Genomic DNA, 12,313 nt, shown 5'->3' with positions numbered 1-12,313 from the left:
AATGTAATTAATGCCAGAAAGGGCTGAGGCCGGTTTCATAGTTTGTCTTTTGAGTATATCAAGACGAGACCTGGTGAAAAATGACGCATGCTTTAGCATTTCAGAAAGCTGGCAACTGGCAGAGCCCCCCTCCTCCCCTTTTAACTTTATGCTGCTGAACAAAGGGGTCGGCAGAACTAGCTAGGTTGTAATGAGTTCTATGTCCCTAGCACATTAAGTGCATCATGGAAACATATTGTATCGAAATAGTTTGGAGGAGAATACTGGGGATGAAAGAGAATGGGTGCTTTGATCAGCTCCCTGGGGTCCTGAGTGCGCACAGACCGACTTGCAAGGAGTTATTCAGCTCCAGCTAGACACACTTACAACACCATTCAAAGAAATTTGCATATCTGTAATTTATCACATTTGTCCCGAACATTTTTGCAAGGTAAATAAAAGTTGTCTGAATAAAAAATATCAATCATCGGGAGGGTGGGGGGGAAGAGGAAACTGTTTAAGGCAGACCTCAAACGTCTGCTCCATGCGAAATAAAACTTTTATCCGTAACATTCACAAGTGTATTTCAATGAGCCCCTCCGACAGCAGGTTAAATGCTAATAAGACGATTGGCAACAGCTTCCGTCAAAGAGCTAACCAGCAAAGCGGATGGCTTCTCCTTGTCGGAGAAGTACAACTCCCCAAACTTACTTCAGGACCCAGGAAAACAGATTTTTGGCTGTTATTGTGCAGAGACAGGCTCACACCTTGTAGAGGGCAACGAAACGCTACATTCTCTGAGGCCACATACAGACCATGCAATGCCTTCCCCCGCGTCACAGCCTTGCTGATTTCGGTATTTCTTGTTACACTAACAAACCTTGTTTGCAAAAACTCGCTAAAACAGGCGGATTAAAGACCCGCGGGTCTGTGCAATAGGAAAAGCCCCTTTCCAATGCCCCACTCGCTCAAGAGGAAAGGGAACAGGCAGGCATTGTTCGGCGTTTTAACAAACTCCAGTTAAACAGCAAACAAGAATCTTCAACTTGACCTTGGAAAGGGGCTCTGTGCTCTAGATAATCTATCACCCCACCCCGGTGACAATGATGTATTTCTAAGTATTGCCCGGTGAAAAGATTGATAAATTCGTGGCTGCACAGCCCGGGCGCTTTGGAACCAGGCATGCGCCTCCTCAGCCCCAAGCCTGCGGGGAGAGCGCCCCAGGAGCCAGCCACGGAAATCAGCACCGTCATATTTCTTTTAGGGGCACAGAAAAGCTGTGCACAGCCCTTCTCATATTAAACGCAATATTTCTTTGCTTTGGCGGGGGAACAAAAGTCATAGCAAGGCGTCTTTGTGGCTAATTCAGTCAAAGGCACATCCCTGGTTCCCCTGCAGAAAGGTCAGTGTCGTTGTGTATGGTCCACCCGAGGGGGTGTTTTCACAGCGCACACGGAGCCAGCTGTCCCTGTCAGACCCTCGCCACTGGGGAGCACACACGGCGTGGCTGCTAGACACGCCCTACACCTGCGCGGGCTCCCGGGCTCCACGCCTCGCCAACGCTTCTGCTGCTTCTTTTCCCAAACTTTGCCCGCCCAGTGCAAGCCCTCGCTGGCAGCACCGGGAGCAGGGCAAACGCTGGGAAGGGGGAAGCTTTGCAACTCCTTGCGGGTGCCTACCGGGCGCCTATCGAAGGGGCTTCCAGTCTGCGTGTTACATGTTTGAGAAACTTCCTAGGAATTGCACGAAACTTTAATACGGTTGTGTTAACCGAAGGACCCCTTGTTTAACCCAGAGATTTCCTTGTAAGCTGAGGCACCGCACGGGGGCCGTAGCCCACCACAGTTCATGTATAAGTGGCTCGTGTTGTTTTTAGTTTTATTTGCACTGCACAGAGGCAGGGAGCAGTTCCGCAAGAGCAAACTTGTCCCATCTCTTCCATTGCCAGCATTTTAAAACGCAAAACTCCCTGCTGCCCATCTAATTATTCAGGCCGGGTTTGACTCCCGCCCCGGCTAGCCGGGGAGCCCCAAGCTATCGCTTTAGTTGGGACGGGAACCTCATGAGCGGAACAATTCGGGTTGCATTTCCAAGTGGACTCCTCGTTCTGTGCGCGTAGACCGGGGCGGTGGGTTGGGTGGCTAGAGCTGCAGGTCTGCAAAGTCATTTCACTGGGATACGTTTTAGGGGCTGTTTTGTTGTTCACATCATGGCTCAGCCCCTGCTCCTGCAGGAGACACACGCATTGCTCCGCTCCAGAGTGCGTGGGTACCACATACCGCAGGTGTCGCGTTATTGCTTACGATAGGACGGGACCCTCCGGATTTATTCTTCTGGGGGGGGGGCGGGGGGAGCAGTGCGCGGGGGGCATGGCTGAGTGAGCCCGGCTCTCGGGATACAGGCGAGGAGAGCCAGCCGGGGGAGCACTTAGCGCCGAAGTTCCTCTAATTCTTGTAGCTCTGCTGTCGCCTAAGGTAAAGAAGACGGAACAAATCGCTCTCCCCGAGAAGGGCTGTTCGCTTTGTGCTCCCAGCTCCCGGGCTGGCGATGGCACGTCCTGCCCTGCCCCAGGGGAGGCTTTGGCAGTGAACGCGCCTCTCTCTCGCCCTCCAAGCAGCTCCGTGCAACAGGTTGCCCGGAGCAGGTGCACTGGCGGGGAAGGGGGATGAGTTGGCGCTGAAGGCAAAGGCCCAGCCGCCCTGGGGAGCCGGCCCGCGGTGCTGATGCTGTGCAGGGGGCAGGCCCGCCACGCCGGCGCCCCAAGGCTCACAGCGCCGCTGGCCAAGCAGCCCGAGCGCCTCTGGCCAGGGAGCTGTGCCGCTGGCATCACGGCCTCCAGCGAGCTCTGCCGCCGCCGCCCCCGCGGGAGGGGGACCCTGCTCTGCCCCCCCCCGGCAGCCGTGTGGGGGGCTCCTTACCCCGGGAGGGATGGTCGGTGCCCTGGCCGATCCTTCGGGGGTGCCCCAGCCGCTGCCCCCGAGCCTCCCCAGCGCCTCCTGCGCCCCGGCTCAGCCCTGCCTTCCCGGGGCCCCTCTTGGAGACCTCCATGCGCAAAGTGGCCAGGCCAGTCGGAGAGCCTGCGCCTGCGGCCCGTTCCCGGCTCGAGGGGCCACCGACGGCACCCGGGCACCGGCTCAGTCTGGAGCTGGGAGCTGCCTCCTCCCCGGGGCCGCCTCGCCCGGCTCCTCTCCGGTTCCCCGGGGATCTGGGAGCAGCGGGGAGAGGCGGGGCGCATGCGCGCCTCCGGCCGGGGTCCCTCTACAGCCGCTGGCTGCAGAGTTTGGGGAGAGTTTGGCCAAGTTTGCCAGGGAGGCAGCGGGCGCTCGGACGCCTGGTTCAAGTCGCTGGGGAGCCGGGCTGAGGCCCCGTGGGGCTCCCAGCCTGCGGCTCGGGGTGGGCTGGGGGTGGGAGGCGGCGGGGGGTGGGAGGAGAGAGGTCTTTGTGTGGCACGGGGAGACACTTGCGCACAAACGCAGCAGCGCGCTCGGCCATGGAGGCCTCTCTCCAGCGAGGCCACCTCCGCCCGGGCGCGCTTCATTTACAGCCTGGGCCATTCATCCCCCCTCCCCTTTGTTCGCCTTGAAAGTAATGCTGTGAATTAAAAGAAATGACAATATTTTCCGTCTGCTTGAAAGTCCAAGAGAAGGGCCCTTGAGCTTGGCAAAAATCAGGCAAATCATTCATCATGCCACCCCGCACCTGTGGTCTTGGCATTGAAAACCCTTCAGACCCATTCCTATTAAACTTAATTATTCCCCCAAGGCACACAATGGTTGAAATGGAGCAGGTTGGAGTCTGTTTATTGGTCGTAAATGTTTTTCTGAAGATCTTCTGAATCTCATTGTTAGCTCGTTGTTTGAGGCTGCCCTCTTTCTTTCAGCCTAGAGTAGCCTTGGACTTTTCAATTTTCAATCGTAACATCTGCTTAATCGTACGGATCAAAATATGGAGACACAAAACATATGTAATGGTTGATTTGTTAAATCCTGGTAATGAGTTATTAACAAGGGAAAACAATAGGCCAGGATGGTGAGAGCCTTATGGTAACAGAGTCACTGTATGTAACGCCTGACGTTTCCCTTCTTGATAAATGGAACTAAGGCCTGAACGCCAGGTGATAGCAAGAAAATCAATGTCTTTAGGGGCCAGCCCTGAGACTTTTTTTCTATGTGAAAAATTAGGAGACATAAAATTTAATTGGCTGATCAGGGGGAAAGCAGTGGTCTTAAGTTTAATTGCCAGTAGGCTTAGCAAGGGAGACAAAACAAGATTTGGGCCTGTTTGTTTGCTTGCATCCCAGCTTCAAGTCCAAGTGTATCATTGAAAATGTGTTTTATTATAACACATGTCATGCTTTACAGTTCCCATATTGTGTAAAGACAATAGTTAATGGTACATTAAAGACAAGCAAACCATGCCAACACGTCTTGGAGACATTGTAAGGGCCTCTCTCTTTGCTTGTTTTAGGCAGCTGCAGTCCAGGACCCAGAAGCACAAAAAGAACAAGTTTGAAATACCAGGTGCATCCTAGAGAACCACGACAGGGATTGATATGTTATAGCCTAGGACATGAACCTAGCAATAAAGATATCATTTCGATTGTCTGCGGCTTCCACGCCATGTAAAGCAAGAGGCGCCTGAGCAGCCTGCTTGCTGGCAGCAAAGCTTTCCCTCCCTGGGTTTCCCTATCTCCCTCAGCCAAATTCGAACACCTGTTGGCCAGACCTCACAGCCCGTCGTGGGAATCGTTGCCGACCAATGATTCCAGATCTCTGAAATGCGATTTGTTGTGGAATTATTTCGGACCATTCCCACAGGCTGCAGAATGCTTTGGAAAGAGGGAGATTTACCAGGGAGCACTCAACTGGTGTTTGTTCAACCTCGCAGCTGGTACTCGATGCCACCGAAAGATACATTAATGAAAATGGGATGAGTTCATGGATTTAAAAGGCTTCACACCCCATACAGTATAGGGCGTTAATCCGAATATTGGCAGATTAGAGGCCATGGGAATCACAGTGGGACAATTTCACAGTGCCAGTGAGAGCCTCTTTATGCGCACTGCTTTGCCGGAGGAGGCTTGCTCTCTTTCCCATACCTTTTCTGTATTTTAGGGCAAAGAGATTGATGCTTTCAGGTTTTTATGGGGTCTTTTTTACAATTAAATTGTCTTTTCAATGGGCTTTAAGGGGCATCACGAATGTTATTGGTCTCAAGAGGACACTGTCGCCATGTACATTAATAAGCACCGATCCCCCTTCTCGAAAGGCTGTGAGAAGTTACATGGCTCGAAGCCTCTTTTAAAAATACAGGCAGCCTTTGTGATATTTCTTTTCTTTTTGTTTTTAACATAAATCAGAGATCTCTGGGCTGGCCGTGGGTGTTTCTCACGTTGGAAATGGGAGGGGGTATGGCCTATAATTAGTCACCTCCTTAAGCAGCCTGCACTGAGAATGAGAAACCACCAAAGGGGAAAATCAGAGGCTAGGTCACTGCATTATTTTCATAGCTGCATATTAGCCATGACTTCCCTCGTACCACTGACGTGAGATACATCCACTTTAGAGCCGATGTGAACTGACTTTGGGAACAGGGAGATTTTTAACTCAAACAAACACAATCTGTAGCCTCTGGCACGGAAGTCTCGGCAGTTTGGTTTTAAGGTAGCACTAAATATCAAAGCAGCTTTTAAAATATGACCCGAGGTTTGATCAGGCAGCGGGTCTTTTGACTGACGAAATCAGTTTTAAAGAGGGGCATCATTTATTTTAGCGAAAGTAAATGCCTAGGGGAAAGGGGCTAGTTTGTACATATTGTTATTGCTACAATTGTCGTTTTCAGTGTGGTTGGGAGAAAAGGGGCAGGCTGATTAAGAGGAGGCCTGAATAGCTGTCAGTCATGCCTGCCCACACGCTGGTCCTTACAGTGCCAAGCAATATTCCGGACCAGCAAAACCCCTAAAGCTACGGCGAATCTCAGAGTTTGCTCCTGAGACAACAACGCCTGTGTCGGTTTCAGCCGTGAAGCTCTGCTCGCCTTTTGGACAGGAAGACCTGGAATGATCCTTTCCTTCTGCCTTTTGCGGCAGGACTGTTTTTGCAGAACTGCTGCATTAGAATGAATGGATTATGAGTAAGTAAAAAGAAGCTGTCAGTCTCTTTGAAGGTTGCGTTTAAAGGGACTTGCCAAGTCAAGACAGGAGAGTGACAAGATAGAGACCCTGGTGTTTTACAGGCGAAGCCCGGCTCTTCCGCTTGATCTGCATCATACTAAAGGATGTGTTGAAGCATTGAATCACAAAAAAAAGTGGCACGCCAGAGAAAAGGTGGCACACAACAATGATGGTAGTGTTTGAATTGTGGAGTACCCCATTACCAAATCCAATCGGAACGGAGGGGTCTCTACAACAGAAGAAAACGGTACAACACTTCCATAACTTATAATTAAACTGAAGTCCGACTAACATTTGACTTTCTAATGAGTGTAATGAGATTACATGCCTGATGGAAGCATTTGTGCAAAAGCGACTTTCTGTGTTTAATGAGGTCCTAATACAGGACAAAATCGAATTATAGTTTGACTCTTTTTCTCTCTCAAAGAGCACAGTTAAGTTCAATTACATCGGTGCAAACTTCTCCCTCCCGCTGCAGAATGGGGGGAGGGGGTTTGCACTCTGACACCAACACAGATTTTTGAGCTTTTTAAAAAAAAAGAATTAAAAAAACCCTGAAGCCCCAGCTCTGTAGTGTTTGTATGGGCAAGTTGCTCTTCTAATTGCTGTTGGAAGGGGTCCATGCCATCCGCGCTAGCACAAGGGGAACTAAATGCGCTTAACTAGGTTAATGCAATTAGCAGGCATGCAACATATTGCTCCCAGTTTGTGAGCTCTAAAAAAAGAGTCCAGTATATGAGGAGTAATAATTATACCTTGGCTGGCCAGCGCCGTTCCCATCCGCCTGGGCACCTCGTTTGCTCAGGTCTGCTCGGGACTCCGCTTGCAGGGCTGGGGTGGGCATCTGGGGCTCTCCCGGGAGCAGTGACGTCGGTGGCTGAGCCTGAGGAGCGGCGGGTACCACGGGAAAATCAGCACCTGCAGCGCTGGCCAGCAGCAGCACCAGGCCTGCAGCCCACGCTCCCCCCGCCCCAGCCAGGTTCGAGCTCTGGCTCTGCAACACCCCCCACCCCCCACACACCGCCGCCTCCTGCCCCCCAGCAACACATTAACACTTTCCGCGCCGGCCCCAGGCGCTCGCGGCTACTTTCCTCTGCCAGGAGGAGTGGCCAAGGGGCGAGCTCGCTGCATCCTCCGAGGCTCGTCCCAGTCCAGCTGGGGGCCAAGGGGCTGCTAGCAAAGGATCTCAGCTCCCGCAGCCCTTGCTCGGGCTTTGAAGTCAAGGGGCGCTTTACCTGCGTAAGGGCTGCAAGGGCCGGCCTTTTATTCCTAGCCACAGAGCAGCTCCTCGCTCACATGACGCACCCACGGGGCCGGGGCGCCGGTGTTCCTCTGCTTCTTGGCCTCAGGCTTTTGCTGGAAGGCAGCCTGGTCCGCGGACCGCGCGCAGCCCCGTACAATACTCCTGTCCCCTTGTGAGTGCCTGAGCCCCACCCTGCGCCGCCTAGGCCCGGATTATAGGAGCTGGGAGTGTCGCCGAGTCACTGTGTTCTCTGGCCCTGGTGCCCTGGACGCAGCACCGGCACTGGGCTCACGTGGCTAGGAAATGCCGCTGGTTTGCAACCCAGCTTGGCTAGGCTGCTGCGGTAAAGCAATAGGGCTGCTCCCTTGTCCTCTTCCTTCTTGGGGCTTTGTTTGTTGAAGAGGTGCCAAATGCATTTTGCTGAGACCAGCAGCGTTGGAGCTGTGCTGAGCTAAGTGCAGCCTAACCAGGTTGTTTCCCAGAAGTTATCTGGGATGCTGTCAGGTGGCTGTCGGTGGATTAGTTCTGAACTCAGTTTAGTTTAAAGTGATTCGTGAGAAGCTGGTGTTGCACTAGCAGCCTCGTTCTTGGTGGTGGAAACCACAACCAGATCCGTGTCATTGTAAAAAAGCAGAGGGGAATGGAACTGGACAAAGCCATGACTTTAAAACACTTAAGGAGGGCATGTCTAAAGAGGGTGGAGTGAAAAGGAAGATGATGCCTTCCACCGATGTAAGATCAGCCCTCAGAAACGCTCCTTATGCTGAACGCTAGTCATCCCTGGTGCAGAGGCAATGGTACGGATACAATATAATGCTGCCATTGTTTGAACCAAGTAACCAGCCTGGAACTATTCCTGAACTCTAAATCCCTCTTTTTAGGAAGTGCCCCTTTAAACACCACCGCTCTTATTTGGCTTCTACAAGGTAACTTGACTGTGATGTAGCTGAAACTTCCAACTTTTTATTCTTTGAGTTCACTGTTATATTGTCTGATAGTTTTAGCATCAAAGTCCCACAAAATAAACTGCCTTAGAATGTTTAATCAGAGTTTATTATTAACAAACATAGAAATAGTCCACATGTGGTAATAAATTATTTTCATATTCTGGAAGTGTTTCCCGAACAGTTTTATAGAAAGGTGCTGGTGGAATAAAACTATTGCATATTTTAAAATCAGGATAAATTATATAAATTATACATACAAATAGACAATACCACCGAATTAACTCTACTTGATAATAAATAGATAAATAAAAGCATTGATTGCCATTAGATTTTGAATTTTAAATTACGTTTAAAATATAGGTTTTTACATACAAATATACACTGGTGTCATGTTTGCATTTACAGTCAAAATATTCACGATTCATGATACAAAATCAAATGGAGGTTCGTTTTCTATGTTGTTTAGAGAAGATTTGTTGTTTAGTTTTCTGGGATCTTCAGGGGTCCACACTTTAGCTGTTCTAATTATGTTTTGTTCCTTAAGTTGCTTTTCATCAGTCCATGACAGAGAGTGCCCAGCAAGAGGAGGCAGTCCGTAATCAGGGTCGCTTGGAGAAGGTGATCCTGGAAAAAGAGAGCAGTAGGAAAATAAATATTTTGCTATATACCAGTGGGAACCAGTCCCCTTCTCTTTGCTCTTGGCCTTTTCAGTGATGCAGGTAACCCAGCTACATGTATAAGCATTACAGGACCGTGTGACATGCTTAGAAAATACCAGGTTCCTCCCTCTTCTACCGATCAGCCTCGCTGTGGAGGGTCTCAAACCCTCTACAAGGTGCCCCTCTCTATCCAAGCTGCAGTCTTGCGCTCGGAGAGAAGTAGTGACATCAGGCAAGGTGCACATTCCTTCAGACCAACGGCTCAAAGGAGAACGCGCTGTGTGCGCGCCTCTGAGAGCCTGTCTTTGTGTGTGTCTGGGGAGGTGTAAACCCAGCCCTGGGGTAACTCCAGGGAAGCCAGTGGAGTTACGCCAGGGAGCAGTTTGGCCCTGGGCGCCTGTGTCTGTGCTGCCCACTTACTTGTGCCCCTGTGGCAGATGATGACTTTCTTGGGCTGGCTGGGGCTCTGGCTGCTGGCGCTCCGCAGGGGCAGGTCCGACTGCACCAGCTCGCTCAGGAAGTTGATGTAGCCAATGGCCAGGCGCAGGGTGTCCACCTTGGAGAGCCGCTTCTCGTAGGGCAGCGTGGGGATGTGGGACCTCAGCCCCTCGAAGGCGTCGTTGATGGACTGCATCCTCCGGCGCTCCCGCACGTTGGCCGCCTGCCTCAGCTGCTGCAGCTCGGCCTCGGAGCGCACCCGCCGGCGCCGCTTGGCGGAGCTCAGCGCCTGGAGCCTGCCCCCCGCGGACAGCAGCTCGGAGGCCGCCGCCCCGCAGCACTCGTAGGGGACGCTGGGCGAGGACGGGGAGGAGGAGGAGGAGAAGTTGGCCGCGGCGGCCGCCGCCTCGCAGCAGTAGCCCCCCGGGCCCTGCCCCCCGTCCCGGTAATACTCCTGGAGCTGGTGGCTCAGGAAGTCCACGTCCTGCTCCAGGAACTCGTCCGCCTCCAGGGGGTCGCGGGAGGACTGGTCCGTGAAGAAATCCTCCTCGTCGAAGTAGGGGGGCGAGGAGAAGGAGTCCAGGCCCCCGGGGAAATGCTCCAGCAGCACCGTCTCCATGCTGCGCCCCGGCCCGGGCACGCTGGGGCGGCTGCAGCCCGCTGCCGCCCGGGGACGCAGCCGCGAGGAGCCTCCTGCTGCTCCGGAGCCACTCGCCCCTGCTGCTCCCGGCGAGCCGCCCTCCGCTGCTGCGGCCCCCGTCCCTGCAACTGCGGCGCCGGCTGCGGCTGCGGGCGCTGCCCTGCCCCGGCGCCTCTGCCTCTCTCTGGGGAGGCGGCTGGGGACTTGCTGGAGCTGAGGGCTGGCACGCGAGGATTCTTATAACTACATCCACAGGCGCGTGCCATTAACCAACAGCGCCAGCCAATCAGAGCGAGCCGGCGAGGGAGAGACTCGGGCGCGGGGAGGGCGCATACACCTAGAAAGCTCCTGAGCGAGGAGGGGAGAGGCGGGGCCCGGGCCAGGCTCGGGGGGTGGCGGGGCGCTGCCCCAGCTGCTGCCCCAGCTCTACCTGGCGCTGCTATGGCACCTTCAGGTGTTTGCCCTCACCCCTGCTCAGGGCGCATGCAGGCCGAGTTGGGGAAGAGGTGATGAAATGCAGTAGCAGCTCTGGGTGATTGTATCTGCCCCAGATCACCGGGGCTGCGGGCAGGACACCCTTGGTGGCCCTTCCAGTCTCTGTGCTATTTACCTATAACGCAACACTCAGCAACCTGAAAGGGAAACAGCAAGGCTGGTTTGTCGCCACGCTGTAGATTCCCCCCGTCTTAGAGATCGTGGACCCTAACATGGCTTTGATGAGCGCCACTTAGCAAGATACAATTCTTCAGTCTCTGATGAGGAAGGTGATTATACCTGCCCTAGAGAGCACGAAGCCTAAGGCACTGTGCGCTCAGCCTCTGCTGAGACTGAGAGTTTCGATATTTACATCCCCTGGGACTGTCACAAAGCATTTTGCTGCTGTCTTTCTTTAGGGTGCTCTTGGAAAGTTAATTAAAGCAATGTCTTTCCATTTCTTCTGTTATAGAATGTGACCATGTCATTCTAGATTTTGAACAGTATCTGCTTCGCTGGAGACTTTTTAACTACACAAGGTGCTGAACAGCAGGTGGATGCCATCCCTAAGTATCTTTATTTCTTTATCAAACACTTTTGAAATGGAGCATTAACTTACACAGATCACATTCGCAAAATCTACAGACGCGAAGTATGCCTTCCAAAGAGGTATATTTCATTCCTTGATACTTGCTGTCTTTGTCTAGTCACTTAAATATTTTTCCACCGTGTATTTAAGTAGTAACACCATTTATTCAGAAAATCTGTGAGTTTAAGCCGTTTTAAGAGTTATTTTAAAAGCAGGCATATGGTTGATGGATTCCTTGAGTGCTATTTTATTATTTTATTGGCGTTTGAAATTAAGACGCTCTAACATCAAAATAAATTACATCAACTTCTTGCGTTTGGCTGTGTATCGATTTTAAACATATCGGATTTTACTTCCCCCCTCCCCACTCCACTGCTCCTCTGACTCAGAAAGCACTCGTTTTGCCGAGGTTCTGTTAATAATTCTCTAGCTGACTCTAATTGATTACAGTGTTAAAAATTCTCACTGGGGTAAAATGGATTACACATCAGATTAGGGAAAGATTATCTCTGTGATTAACACTGCAATATTTTGCTCAGCAGAGTCTGTTGAGGTTTATCGAAATTCACTTTCCAATGTATTACTGAGCATTTGCACAGATCAAAACAAAAATGGAAACATATCCTTCCTATATCAGCAAAGCAAGACAGGAAAAATAATAAATGACTGGACTTCAAAGCATTTAACAAAATTTGGATAACATAAGAGTAAAATGTGTCTCATAGTAGTGAACAAAGGCCTTTGTCAGAGCTATTTCTTGGGAAGTCCTGTTTTTGGACTAACCACGCCGACGTGTAAAAGAAAAGAATAAGATCCACGTTTTAGTTCGGTAGGTTTTATTTAGAAACATGAACAGGAATGAAACAGCCCCTGTGGGACGCTGAAAATAACCCCCATTTGTTATGCTGAGGGGCAGGCAGTAGTGTGCTGGGGGAAGCCCAGCTCGAAGGAACTGGGAAGATTTGGGTCTATTTTTCGATCCACGTAGAAAGAGTCCCTTCAGAGGGATTCCTCTCACCAGATAAAGGCTGAAACTTGAAACTATTTGAGAGGTATTTTGCCCATAGATTTGTTTTCATTCCGTATGAAATGTAAAAACATATAAAGCTTTATATTATATTAAAAACAGCTCAGACTAGCTTTACCCCAGTGGCTCTAGTAGGCAGGAATTA

General features: G+C 51.4%; 1 protein-coding gene and 1 long non-coding RNA gene across 2 annotated transcripts; both read right to left on the bottom strand.

Annotated features, from left to right (window-relative positions):
- Nucleotides 1–3,783: 3,783 nt before the first annotated feature.
- Nucleotides 3,784–7,576, bottom strand: LOC140907701 (uncharacterized). Its single transcript, XR_012157582.2, has 3 exons — nucleotides 7,387–7,576; nucleotides 6,907–7,034; nucleotides 3,784–3,900 (listed from the first exon to the last, which is right to left on the bottom strand). It is a non-coding gene; the product is annotated as an uncharacterized LOC140907701 (long non-coding RNA).
- Nucleotides 7,577–8,716: 1,140 nt separating this feature from the next.
- On the bottom strand, nucleotides 8,717–10,070 carry PTF1A (pancreas associated transcription factor 1a). Its single transcript, XM_073329572.1, has 2 exons — nucleotides 9,421–10,070; nucleotides 8,717–8,965 (listed from the first exon to the last, which is right to left on the bottom strand). Exons 1-2 carry the CDS (start codon nucleotides 10,055–10,057, stop codon nucleotides 8,763–8,765), a joined length of 840 nt encoding a protein of 279 aa, XP_073185673.1. The 5' UTR covers nucleotides 10,058–10,070; the 3' UTR covers nucleotides 8,717–8,762.
- Nucleotides 10,071–12,313: the final 2,243 nt, after the last annotated feature.

The sequence above is a fragment of the Lepidochelys kempii genome, chromosome 2 (genome assembly GCF_965140285.1).
Source record: "Lepidochelys kempii isolate rLepKem1 chromosome 2, rLepKem1.hap1, whole genome shotgun sequence".
NCBI classification, from domain to species: domain Eukaryota; kingdom Metazoa; phylum Chordata; order Testudines; family Cheloniidae; genus Lepidochelys; species Lepidochelys kempii.
This window is presented reverse-complemented; position numbering and strand designations above follow the sequence as displayed.